The following is a 14,277-nucleotide window of genomic DNA, read 5'->3' as shown; positions in this document are numbered from 1 at the left end:
TCAAATGCTTAATAAACCTACAGTTTGTAATAAAGGTCTATGTGTGTTTTTCTCCCCATTTACAGCTGAAAAAAACCAAAATATTAGTTATGATTTTTCCCATGATCAATCAGAGAGTCTCAGGAAGAACCAGAAAAGATCTTATACCCCTCATTCCTTCAGGCTGAAAGACACCTCCCCATTTTCAGCACTGGATGAGAATATTGGTGAGAAAAAATACCCAACTTTTGAGAAGAAGGTGAAATTTCTTATTCTGGTGCTTCAGTCTTTAAAGGTACTGAGCACTACAGGCAAAGCAAAGTGCTGGACTGTCTGTTCAGTTATTTTGTTTGAAGCCAGCAGTGCTGCTTGCCACTTTAAACTAAAACATGCAAAAGAAGGTCCTAGAGATTGCCCAATTTCTCAAAATCAGGGCCTTTATTCGATTCCTTTTTTACCATGTTGATTTTCTTGTAATACATGGAAACATATAAAGTTTCTTAGTAGGATTTTGCCTTGCTCTCTTCAAAATACAGAAAAGTTTGTTAAAATATGTGATCCATATTGGCAGTGATGAAATATTTCTAACAGTCCTCTTGACAAGAAAAAGCACACGTACTAACTGTGTAAACTTCTACACATGCCAGTTGATTATTGTTCTGACTTTTAGTGATCAATACCTAAAGAAATGGAAATAGATCTGTTCCTACATCTGCTATATTTACAGTTTCTAAGATAGTGAACTTCACACTCCAGGATTTTCTTGTGGTATTTAGCCACTAAGAATTGAGCACAGACCAGTAGTTCATTTGAAATATGACAGTGGCTGGTAACATCCGAGTTCAGCGAGATTCAATAAATCACTACTTCACTGAGCTTTGACATTCTTAAGCTCATAGCTGCTATTTAGGAACAGAGATGAAATAAAAACATCCAGAAGCCTGTGACCTTCAAGTGTCCTTAGATGGGCTGTGAGGTTTTGAACATATATTTAAAATAGTTTTTGCAGGGCTGTGCAGCATCATTTGCAAATGTGTCCTCTCCTCGCCACTAGAATGGAAAGCGCTTTTATTGAGGTTAGTGGAGAGTGTCTGACACTCATGCATCTGTGGGGAGTGTAACTATCAAGCTAAGAAACCAGAAAATCCCACTCCCTGCCCCCCCCCCCCCCTTTTTTTTTCCTAAGGCAAACAGTAGATGAAGAACTTTTGTTGCTTGCATTTAAGAAGGAAAGGAAAATTATGACTGAGATGTTACAAGAGACATGAGGGGGAAAACCAATTTCCTGTTCCTTTCCTCTGTGCTTTCTTTGGCTTATGAAGAGCAAGAAAGATCTGGTCTTTCAGACTGCTGAGTGAAAGAGTGAAGAGTGAAGTCCTGTGTTCATCTTAGTTGAGAATGGGTTTTTAGCTACCACACAGCCAGTAGGTTTTTGGTTTGTTTGCTCAGCATAAGGTTTTGTTCAGTCAAATGAGGTTTTAGATCAATGAAGACTAACACTTCTTAAACAGGTAAGTCACTAGTATATTGATGCAGGCTGTGTTCATTAGAAATCACTGACTTAAGTTTAGATGTCTCGGTTTTTGTTGTGCATGTGTGTACCTTTTTGAAAACAGTTAACTTTTATTTTGGTACATGTGTACACCTTGTCTTCCACATTCCACCAAAAATGGAATGACAAGTTTAATATATATCAGGTAGAGGTTCTGCAGGATTTGAAAAAAAAAAAAAACCCGAAGATGCAGATTTCAGCTCTGCATAGGCCGGTAGTGTATCAATGAGGCAATTCCTTTGCTTTAAAAAGGAATGTAGAGTATTCTGATCTGTTGGAAAATAACTTTACATTTTAAAGTAATTTTAACTGCCATTTTCAGTACGCCTGTCTGCCAGCACGAAAAGTTATTGAGGCGAGCAAAGTTTGTCGAGCCAACATGGACTGCCAGAAGGACTTTGTTCCAAGCTTTTGTGTGACTCCTTCTTTAGAGAACCAAACAAGGCTAATCAGGGTAAAACATCCACCCCATATTGACATGCTGTATGTAGGACACCCCATGCATCTTCAGTACACAGGTTGGTATTACTTTTTAAAACAGTTTAACAAAAAAAAATTCTAATATGGTTTACTTTGCCTGGCTGCTTGAACAAGGTCTCAGAGTGCTTGTCAGTTAATTTGTTTAATGCAGAATCCATTTCTTGTTACAGCCAGAGGAGAGACATGGACTACTCAGGCCTAAAATGAAATGTGCACAGTGCAATGAGTTACAAAGGTAATAGAAACCATATGTGATATGAGAGAGTTGTTTTTTTCAGGAAAGTATGAAAGGGCTATTTCTATAACAGATCTCACTCAGTCATGGGAACCAGGCACCTGCATTTTCCTAACATGTAAACTTCTCAAAATGCTATTAGAAAATCTCTAGGGCATCTTCTTGTAACACCTCTCCTGGAATATTAGCATCACTGCTTAAATCACACCTAATATTCAAGTACCTGTGGCAGATTCCCATGACTAATGAGCCACAAGTACATCACAACATAGTTATTACCTAATTATTTTTTTCATTTATTTGAGTGCCCTAAATTAAGTAACATATAACAATTTAGTTCCTTACTTGGAAATGGACTGTGGCTCTCCTTTAGGCCAGCTTGTACCCTTGAGCCAGGTATACAAGTAAAAACTAATTCTGCTCTTGGAGCAAGTATGGAAAGAATGAACAAACACATCTACATCCCTATTTAGCAGCTTGAGCTTAGCTTCGGATGAGCTTAAAAAGTATGAAGTGTTAAACTACTGTTGCTTCCCGTGTGGAACCTGTCTGTTCCTCACAGACAGCTGTACCTCACAGGGGGAGATTTTACTTTAGACATCTTCAAGTACCTCCTTAGCAAGGCATTGTACTTTTCTGAGTAAGCGCTGGAATTACGTACAAAAGAGCTGTAGAAACAGTGATGAAATCTGGTAGTGTAAATCCATTAGCACTCTTGCATAAACATAATTTTAGTTAATCTGTCAATCTTTCTGTGCTGGTCATATATTGACACTCTGTGGCAAATTATTTATTTCTACTTGTTTACGCTATACTCTTATTTAAGCCCAAAATATGATCTCCTCACTTGTTATTTCTGGCTGCTTACCATTTAGGAGGAACAACATTGTTCACCTGTGTGTTACGAATGCACACTTCTGTATTTGATGACATCTATTCCAAATGCAGCAACATATCTTAAGAACAGAGTTTGATAATTATTTTAAGCTCTCTTTCTTGATCTCTAACAATACAATCTGTAGGTAGTCTAGAACAATTGTTATTGTTCTTTTTTCCCAGTGTGTTGGAGCAATAGTGTTTTAGGCAGTGTTTCCTGCTGAACGGTGATTCTGCAAAACAATCAAACCTGTCAGTCTTTCAGATGTCAGAAAACAATGTTATTGCATCTAAAGAGGTAGTTCTACTTTAAGAAGTTACTGTCTGAAAATACAATTTACAGGAATATATTCTAAAGTGATTTACTATACTCTGGGAATTGCACACTGAATGTGCTAGTTTGAATGCTAAAAGCTTGACTTTGTTAAAAAACTTTGCTGCAAATGCAACCTATGCTCCCCTTGGAAAAACACCAGAGCTAAAATGACAGGATCCTGGCTTGGGCAGCAGATAGTCTACTGTACCATCATAGAGTTCCATGTGTTCCAGTGAAACAACTTCTAAATATTTCAGACTGAACTCTGCACTGTACAGTACTGGCTTGGGCCCAAATGTGACTGACCAGAATGTGGTAACCATTTTTTTACAGTTAAAAAAGGAAAATAATTTCTTCCTCTACTGTGTGACTTTTCAAATAGGAATGTGTTTTAGGCAAATGCTTTGTTCTTTACGATGATCATTCTGCCTGCAGGAAACATTACTTTTTAGAGTAGTGACACATTTAACACACAACCTGATAAGTGTGTCCTATGACTTTGCTTTCTCTAGTACTGTGACTACAGTAATGTTTGAAAAACATTTTAAGATTATGCATGTATTATTTTCTACTTAGGCTTGTATTGTCATCATGATAGTCCTGATTTATGGAGAAGCAGTAATTATTTCTTATTTTCATTTGAAGCTAGCTTCCAGATGCAATATTTTTATATCCATATTAGCTATTTACAAAAAATAGGCTATATACTTTACTTCTATAAAATGTTTCTGTTTCCTCAAAGTAAAATATACTGGCAAAAATATTTTTTTTGTTGATACAAATGCTATGTATAGCTCTTGTTTCCAGTATAAAAAAAAAAATTAAAGAATCATAAATGAACTTATAGTGCTGGAATTTTTGCCAAAACTAAACCAGCAGGAATGATCAGGAATGTGTGTCATTTAGGTTGGACTCATTGATCAATCATTTTAATTAGCATTCTCTCTGTAGAGAGTATCTAATATAATTTATTTTGTATGGGCTTTTTATTCCTCCATGTCATTTTTGGTATTGCAAAATGTTGTCTTCCTTCTCTGGCCCTTGTCAGTTGGGAATAATCTGGTGATTAACATTCACATTTGCACTTCGCACTGCTTGAGGCAAGATCATATCCCTGAATGTTACTGTATCTGCATCACGCATCAGGGATAAAAAACTGCAAGATTTCCTTCATGAAAATAAAATGGAACTTACCTAGAAGATGATTTTCCCAAACTGGACCAGTCTCCTGCATCTGTCTGAACCAAGTCTCTTAAAAAAAAAAACCTACTTCCTAGCTTTGGGGATTTTTTTGGAGAACAACAGCCATAATCCCTGATGAAGGTCTATCTGTTAGGATCTGGTTTCTCAGTATTTCCATGCTTGTTTCCCGTTATTGCTGACGATGATCATTCTTTGCTTTCAACCCGTATTTAAGGGGTTACATGTATAGTTCTTGTAGAGAGCACACAGAAATATCTTATGCCATACTCTTTCCCCCATAGTATGCATGCACTTTGCCCCATGAAGAGGTTTCAAAAACCTCTTTGGTCAACCTAGTCTCCAAATAATTTTTAATTAAAATTGTGTCTCTTGTGCATTCTTCTCAATATTTGCCAACACCATCTAGAATTAGCCAACAAAAGAAATGTTAATTCCAGGTCAAAGTATTGTTTAATTAGAGTGGAAAAACAATGAAAGTTTTGTCCTGCCCTGCCTCATTGCTGTTCACCTCTTCCCAACAGTGTTTTTTGAAGACAAGCCTGGACAACATAATTTTTGTAATTCTTTTCTTGTTCCTCACAGGACAAATTTGCTTGCTCTCGTGAGGTTTGATCCATTACAGCCACTAAATTCATTGCCTATACAGTGTCTAGAGCTCAGTCGAGCAACAGCCTGAGGAGTTTCTTTGTGTTTCAGAGATTGCTTCGACAGCAAGGTTTGGAATTTAGATCCATGTCTGGCGGCTGTCAGGAACAGCAGGAAGTTTGTTGTAATGAAGAGGGAGAGAGATTAGTGACCCATTCTGAATGTAGACACAACTTCAGGTTCAGGATGGTGACTTGCTAGTGGCCATTAGGTGTTTGTCAAGAGGCAGTCACGCTTTGAAATTACACTATATTGAATTGTGTGTCTTTTGAAACCTTTGAATACAGTAGCTGCCTCAGCCATTTTGCTATTTTGGCTCATGGACAAGAGGTCTGATCAGATGTTCTGATATCAGTCTTCAGCTGGATGAGTTGTTTGCTTTGGATATCATTTGACTTGGATGCCTCTGACTTTCTGAGTTGTGTGGCGTCCAGGATTTCTGTCTTTTATGTTATTCACTCAGTTCCCCTGAATCAAAGGTCTTCCTTAAGCTAAGGTAAGAGAGTACATGATTTTGAAGCCATCTTGGCACAGCTGTGGAAGTTTTGGTATTGGAAAGTTCTCTGCTTGTTGCCACACCAGACCCATTCTTTCTTTGGGAGTCCTTGCTATCCAAATCTCTCCATCCCATGGTAAGCTTGCCAGCTGTACTAATTATCCCTTCTGACTCATCAGGAGGGCCTCAATTAAGAGAAGAAAGTGTGTTTATGTGACTTGAGTGGACCAGTTCTCTGTCTCATGTGCCTTTGCAACTACTTTCCGCTTGTCTTTGTTTGATGTCCTTGAATTGTTTATTGAACCTAAAGAAATCCAATCTGCTCTTAACTAAGATATACTTAGCAGCACTTTTGGTGTACTATGTACTAGTGCTGAGGTTTCCAGTGTGTCTTAGTCTCTGATTTTAAAATTTCTCAAAGGGTGAGTTAAATTTTTCCCTTCCCGAGGGATGTTTGTATTGAGTAGGAGTTGAACTCCTGCTTTCACATATCTCTCTGGAGACAGTATTTCTTAGTGCTATAACTTTTTCCCAGGTTGGTAGGGAAAATTCAGGCCATTGTGGCTGGCCTCAACTTGCGTCAGAGTTGTTCTTTGGAGACAGAGTGACTGTTGTTGATACTGTCCAAGCGTGTTCTTAAGGTGATTTTCTAGTTCTGCCTTAATTTACCTAAACTACTTCCTTCTGGTGATAAGATGCTGGTTTGCTAGGAGTGAAACCTTCTAGCAGGAAAGGCGTCTCTCTTTCAGTTGTCACAGAACTAAGGCTTTGAAACATTCCCTGGGGCTGGCAGTCTGAGACTGCTGTTAAATTTGAAGGACTGCATTAAGACTTAGGAGACCACCCAGATGGAGCATCCCTATACTAACAGTGTACTCTCAAGCTACCTCAATGTTCTTTGAGGTGTCTCTCCTACACATTTGACATGCAGTCAGCTGAAGCTTCAGGTACAACTTCAAAGAAGTTACAAAGTGTTTCAAGGTCATGTGGTGCTTGGCACTGCAATTTTCCGGTCACCAGGTTTTTAAGCTGCACTAAGTTACATCTTGGAGTCACTTAAGGTATCATCTGAAGAGAGAAGAAGCTACTTCTGTACTGGCTAGTGGGTGTTAAGATGTGGAACACACATCTCAGCCTTTGCTTTCTCAGAGTGACGCTAGAACTCTGCTTTCTATCCACCCCACTCGTATATACCATGAGCTCAGCTTCAGGACAGGAGGATCTTCTGCAGCTACTGCAGGAAAAGAATTTTCTGGCCTTCAGAGAAAGTACACATGTGCACCCACAGTATGAATGTATACATGTGGACCGCATATGTTGAAACAGTCTGGTAACTATAATCTTTTTTTATATGTTTTTCTTTGAAAAGGACTTAAGTTACACACTGTGGTCTTTATGACTACAGATGTTCAGTTGCCTCTGAAAATACGAATCTTAGATCTACTCTTACTGAAATCATGCTAATTGTATTTTGTGGAGTGACTTTACTATGATAGTGACCATGTTTAAGAAAGATTTAATGGCTGTACTCTTTTGAAAACAAAGACCCGACAAAACCATATTTAGATTGGTTATTCATGCTTGAAGAGATATCATTTCAGATCTGATTTTTCTGCAAGAATATAACCTAAAATTCGTAATGTTACAATCCTGGAATGACTGTTCATGTTTTGTGTATCTTTATATTTTCATTTCAGTAAGTCTCAGCAGTTTTGTACCACGACAAAACTTTCTAAGCATCGATCTGCCTGTGGTGATAGAGACATTTTGCAAGTATCCTTTGAAGTGTGTTTGTTCTTTCAAGGCAAGGAGGGAACTGTTTAGAATTTGGTGACCCAGCAAAATTTCAGTTGGGTATTATTGTAGACAGGCTGCTCTAAAACATTTCTGTAGTATTTTGACATCTTTATCCCATCTCTGCATTGATTATTGTCCTTGTGCCAAGCTTGAAATGAAATCTCTCACTTTCTTGTGCTTAGCAGAATATTTTTGGTCAGTGCTTTTTTTAACTCTTTCTTGATAGTGAATCTTAACAGCTCTGATGAGGAAGTCCAAGTAATCCTGAATTTACAGCAGGACAAATGAGATGTTATTGCTAGCTTTGTTATGTCAGAGTTTTAGAATTTTTGAGTCGTTATACTGAAATAAATAAAAGGGTATGGCTGTTGGTTTTTTTTTTTTTTTCTTCAACAGAAACCTTAGCCTATTCAAAAAGCAGGATGATAATTCAGTTAAAACAGGCTTATTAATGAATGAGATTATATATATATATATATATATATGCATACATGAAAGTTAGCAGGCTTGAATATGGCTAATTTAAGAACCCTTAGCCTTAGAAACCGAAATGTTTATACATGGCTATAAAAGAGCACAGTTCAGTGTAGTCCATAAAGCTAAAGATGCTACGTAAGCTCCCCTTTTCTGGCATCAAACCGAGGTTCATGCTGACCCAGATGCTTTCTGAGTCATATATCTTCTTGTCTGGCCATTGTAGGATGGAGGTAGGTATTAACGTTAGCAAGCCTTTACCAACAATTAAAAAGATCTACCCTTGCCTCATTCTCACATGCACATGCACGTACACTAATCTACTCAACTTTTCTGCCTAACAGGTATGTAGAAAGAGAGGCCAGACTTCCAATCATATTCTAGCCATTTACTTACTCCAGCAAGGGAGTGTTTTGGAAAATATTCCTAATAATTATTTCATACTTAGGTCATAGGTCTAGAATACTTTCTTACTTCAGGCATGGTGTCAGAGCTATAACCTTGCTCCAAAACCACACAAAGCAAGGGGGGAAGATGGGCAATATTAAATGTGGTTTTGCTGTCTCCTGCTTTCATCCAAGTTGTGAAGAGTGCTGGTTGTTAACATATCCAAACCTAGTGCTTAAAACCAAATTAAATCCATAAAGGAAGGTCTCTGAAATGATATGGTGTAAAACTCATTGCACTCATATAAACAGCCTAAAAAAATAACCCTCGTATGTTTCTCTTTGCATACTAGAATTAAAAAAATATGGTCTGTATTTTTTTTTTTTACATTTTCTTGGATGTCATTTATGAGCCTTAACTAATGTCAACCAGGTACCTAATTTCACTGTCAGGAGCACTGGCAGTTATCAATGCTGTACCCTGCTTTGCTTTGGATGGTCAGTGGATATTAAATTCATTCCTGGAAGCCACTCTGAGCTCTCTGATTGTAGAAAAACAAAACAGAGAGCTTGTTGGCTTTTTAATTTTGCTTGCTGGTAGTGCACTTTTGGCTGCCAATGTTGCACTGGGACTTTGGATGGTGACAGCACGATAGAACATTGGATACACTTCCATCAGTTCTCAAAGTACACAGAAATAGTAAATCCATTGCCTTTTTAAACCTTGTTCGGTACTGAGATTAAAAATAATTCCCTTAAAGTGACACTGAAAGAATAATCACTGGTGGTATTTGTTTTAATTGAAATGTGTACAATGTTGTGGCTTTGGTCATGGGAAATATAATGGAAAGAACTAGGAACCTTTTTATATACTTTTCAAGCACTGTGTTAATATCGAGGAGTGTGCATTGTAAAGTTTCACAGGAGAAATCCTAAGACTTCAGGAATTCAGATCTCAAAATAAGGGAATTATTTGACCTCAAACATTTGTAAAGTGGGAGGAAAAAAACACTAAGGTTTTATTCTATAATTTGGATAACTGTCAGAAACTGTCTGTGTGGGCTCAGATCATTTCTTAGTCACCATAGTCTTGAGTGTCTTGCTCTGTTTTTTTAATCTGGTGTCCTACCAAACTGGACTTTAAGAGGCCCTAAAGTCTGATCTCAAATCGTGAAAAGCTAAGTAAATTATTACCCTGTCTTAATGAGGAGAGAGAGGCCACATGCATTAGTATCTTTCCTTTTTAGCTGGCCAAAATGACTGGAACCGTGTTGTCCTCAGGATGGAGATGAGAAGTGCCCTTGTCTGTTAAGAATGAGGCAGGTGGGAGGATAACAAAGGCCACATGTTTGTGTTTTTTACGCATTCAGTTGTATATTATCATACGCAGCTGAAAGTTTTTTAAAGGCAATATTTGTCAGCAATAGCTACAAGATGAATGAAATTTAGTTTCTGAGTGCTGAAGTATGCTGTGCACAATTGTTCCTAAGTGATAAGTAATGTTTGTGTTGTTTTACTCAGAAAATAATACTGTATTATACCTGTTTACAGTTAAAAGTGAAACCTATTGTTTTTATGGTGTCTATCTTCTGATGCTATGCATGTAATATGTACAGTAACTCACTGATGTTTTTCTGTCTTTCAAAGGGTTGTTTTCCTTTGCTAGGATTCATTCTGTTCAAAGATAGCTAACAAAAATGTTTAGCTGAAGCTGGTCTTGGATCAGAATTGTTTAGAGGAAGAATATGATTGTGAATTGAACTATTTGAACAATTGGCTTTGCTTTCTGAAATGAATATGGACCATATCCTTGTTCATAAATGAACAGTGGAAGAACAGTCAGTGTTTTGCTGACTCAAGTATGTCTGACGTACTTTGAAGTTCTTTAAGTCTGTAATGTTTTGTACCCCATAGGGTTATCTCTTGACTGTTACGTTATCCTGTGATATATTGCCTAGTTTATATAAATCAGGTTCAGTCAGAGTCTTGACTCAGTATCATCTGGTATTAAAAAAAAAAAAGAAAAGAAAAAATGCTCTAGATTGGTAGCCTAAATATTTGAAATATGAAAATTTTTTAAAACTGTCCTGCAACTTCTGTCTGGTACAGTGCTCCGCATAGGAGCTGCTGCAGCTCAGAGTTCATTTACAGAAATGGTCTTTTCGTCAGGAACTGCAGTGGAAACTAAGCTCACAGAGACTGGCCTGCAGGGAGTAATAAAGCATTCATGCCCAGCTAGCATAGATTCTCTTGGCACTGGAGGTAAAAGCCTGGGTAATTTTAAAAGCGGGGTTGAGCCCAGTTCCTGGAGCTACTGCATGTATTCACAACTATGTTTGCATTTGCCCGCTGATGTGTTACTTTATTTTTGTTCAGTAGCCTTCACACTTGCTGAAGATTTATTCTTCTCTTAAGGTGATGCAAGCAGTAATGAGAGAACATGTTTGTGTATTTGTTGTTGTGTTATTAATAGTTTGCTTACCTCCCCAGTGCTGTCACAGGCTGGGTGGTCCTCCTGAAGTTCACCTCTGCAGGATGGCAGGCCTGTGCCTCTCATTTTAAATCATTTCAACCCAGGCATGTTAGAACAGATCTCGGGAAGAGTAAATACTTCAGTCAATCCAGTGTCACCTTTGGGGCTGTTAAGAGCCACACAAAATGCTAGAAAGGAAAACCAAACTATCAGAAACTGCCAGTGGGCTTCTCTCAGTAACACCTTGAAGGTCTAACTCATCATCCTTCCTGGTAAGATACAGAGGTTTCAGGGCAGCCATGCTGATGAGCCCCTCTGCCATCTCTCTGTGGACAAGAGGGGTAGGAGCAGCCTGGTCCTTGCACAAAGCCTGACTCTGCGGCTGTGCTTCCAGAAGCCTGCTCGCTCACCTAAGTGGCTGCTTACTAATGTCAGCTCTTTCTTTCAGTGACTCTGTGCCACTTTCCTCTGTGTCTTGTCCAATCTACAGTGCACAAAATTAATTTGCACTTAGGAGTTTTAATGCAATTTAGTAAGACTGGATATTTCCTTTTCAAAATAGCTACTATTTATGTATCAGAGTTGCAGTGCTGTCTTATTATCTAAGGCCACAACAAATCCATCTGTGGTGATTTCAAAAACATTCTGTGAAAAACATTTCAAGTTTGATACTTAACTGCTTGGGAACATCTCTTAGCATAGTACACCTCTTGGAGATGTAGGAAAGATTTTTAAAAAACAGAGTTTCTGAATTAACATACACAAGTTACATCTGCTATAATGAGGCTGGCAGGTTGTTCCTGGTTATTTAATGCGCTACCAAAACATGATGTTTTATCAAAGGAAACTAAATCCTGTTTATTTTATTTTACACAATCACTGAAAGCCACAGTTAGGCTAGGTAGAACTTCAATCTGTGTTTGATGTCATAATCAAAAAGACGGGGGAGAAGACATTGGTCTTGGTTTTAGCAAAACAGACATACCAGTACACTGTAAAGACCCTGGTTATCTCATATGGGAGAGATAGCACTAGAAGTGTTTACAAACAATTCATGGGTCCATTTCCATGTGCTGGAATTCTAGTGAATAAGGCTCAATGTCAATGTAGGTACGTATGAGTGCTTTGAATCAAGTCTTTAAGCAAACTAGGTATGAATGGTGACACAGCACATCTTAGATTACCTGTAGACAAAGGTAATAGTTAAGTTCGACCAGTCTCTGAAGAAACACTTGTGCAGTGGATTCATTTCTTTCTCCTGTGATCCTAACGTATGGCTTATACGATAAGCAAGTGCCATATATACAGTTATTAGGAGGGGTTTTGCTGGCTTTTTGTTTGTTTACTTAGCAAGAGGGGATGCGGAAGGACACAATGGTTTTTTGTGTGTTGGATTTTTACTCTGGAATATTTGTGATGTTTCTTCTATTTTTGTTTTTTTCTAAAAATTGAAAAGAAGATTTTCCTTAAAATGAAATCTTTCCACTTCTCATTCTAATTAGCCCCGCAGAATGTAATGTATTCTTTAATACAGAATCCATCAATATATTTGTAGGGCATATTGATTAGTATAAAACAGAACGCTCTTAAAGATTGGATGTATACTACTATTTATGTATATACTATGCATTTTAAAATCTGTATCAGATGGAAAAAATTAATGTCTAACATTGAGAAGTGTTATATGTAGCTTTTACTTGCACGTTGCTGGAAGATTTCCATAATTAGTCATTGTTCTGATTTGGTTTTTTAATGAGCATTTTTTTTTATATCAGCAAAGACTTCCATAGAATGTTTTGATAATGCCTGATATGACATGAAAATGGGTATCTTCTCAGCATGTTAGAAGCTACACACTCTTATTGACTTAGGGAATTAAATTAAGATGGCTTCCAGACAAGTTAAATGAAAGAGACTCCACTAGAAAAAGTATAGACAAACTTGCAGATCAGCCAAATTTATGAGCCACAGTGAAAAATCTGTTAATTCATCCTTTTATTCAGAATGAAACAAGCAACTGTATTGACAGTTTTCAGTGATAAGGATTCTGTGTGTATATGTGTGTGTATACAGGCATACATACATATAATAGATACACACAGAGTCACAGTCTGTATTACTGCTTTTTCCAGGATAACTTGCAGCAGTCCTCCATACTCTGCAATGTAGGCTTTTTTTTCTCTCTCTCTATTAATTCTGTGGCTTTCTCTGGATTTTAAAATTGCAGCTATGTTTTCCTCACATAACTGATCGAAATTCTTTATTGACAGAAGACAAATGATAGACATAATGAAACCACAGCTGCATGAGTTTTGTTCAGCTGATGTTTAAAATGTTTCATGCTTTCTGTGAGGCCTCAGCTACGAGCATGGTAAACACAGATTTTTGGAGCAACTAAAAGAGGTCAACCTTGAAATCCATCACTCTCTAAGTGCTGCTATTTGTGCTGTTCTGAACAATAAATGGGATGAGTGAAACTGTGTAGGGTATACTGGAGAAATAATGTGTCCAGGACAGACTTTCCCATGGCAGTCAGGATGTTTCAGCTGACTTGAAATAAGGATATATTTATGTTCAGTTTAGAACATCAACAATCCAAGCTTTCTAATAATTTCCTATACATTTTACATGATGGCGAAGGGTGACCTGTAACAAGTAAGTTTTAAAATAAATTCTGTATATCTTCTATCTGAAAGATCTGGATTTGTATCTGGATATCATTTATGACAGATGAGGAAGGGTTATAAAGATTTATGTAGCCTAGTCTGTATTTAATTATTTTTAAAAGGTGTGAGTTAAACTCTATAGTTATTTGTAAAATATGCATTCTATGCGCCTGCATTCAAACCAGCTCCCACAACCAGTCTTGCCTCAGCTTTGTTCTTGTGACTTCGTGAGTAACGAAGGTGAATCTAACTCAGGTAAGATCCATTATTAGTGGTTAGTTTATACCCTTTTTATCCTGAACTTCATGTAACACTACATAGATAAGTTATTTAAGTGGCTGGGTTATATGAGGAACATATCCTGTATTAATGCAGCATTTGGGAAGCGCTGCACTTGGGGCTGCCAGAAAATGGCAGCTCTGTGACTGTTTCTTGTTCCTTGGACTCATCCACTACCATCATGTGAAGAGCAGACGGCAGCGACTAAGGGCAGCGAAGAACCTCAGTTTACGGCAGCTGCATGAAACCTTCCCACTGCTGAGCCCGTGTGAAAGGACAGGAACAAAGAGCAGGATATGATGCTGCAGTTCCATTCATTCCATTTACATTGGCGTGAAATGTGAAAAGAACTTGTAATTAACATTTCCGAACATGCAGATATGTTTTCCAGCCTTTCACTGAATCATTCAGTGACTGGTC

At 37.7% G+C, this 14,277-nt stretch overlaps 1 protein-coding gene across 4 annotated transcripts in view; it reads left to right on the top strand.

Annotated features, from left to right (window-relative positions):
- Positions 1-14,277, top strand: part of MBTPS2 (membrane bound transcription factor peptidase, site 2) — a 40,102-nt gene that overhangs the window by 23,019 nt on the left and 2,806 nt on the right. Inside the window, exons 9-11 of one of the 4 annotated variants that reach the window (XM_065858661.2) lie at positions 1,854-2,049; positions 7,480-7,555; positions 8,873-12,389. In XM_065858661.2, the coding sequence (XP_065714733.1) occupies positions 1,854-2,049; positions 7,480-7,555; positions 8,873-9,095 (495 nt within the window). In that variant the 3' untranslated portion in view covers positions 9,096-12,389. Of the gene's footprint in view, positions 1-1,853; positions 2,050-2,181; positions 2,247-7,479; positions 7,556-8,872; positions 12,390-14,277 lie in introns of those variants that run through there. The other 3 variants (XM_071812345.1, XM_071812350.1, XM_071812341.1) reach the window with 3 other exon arrangements.

Source organism: Patagioenas fasciata, chromosome 1 (assembly GCF_037038585.1).
Source record: "Patagioenas fasciata isolate bPatFas1 chromosome 1, bPatFas1.hap1, whole genome shotgun sequence".
NCBI classification, from domain to species: domain Eukaryota; kingdom Metazoa; phylum Chordata; class Aves; order Columbiformes; family Columbidae; genus Patagioenas; species Patagioenas fasciata.
Note: the sequence above shows the minus strand (reverse complement) of the source record. Positions and strands in the feature narration are given on the sequence as shown.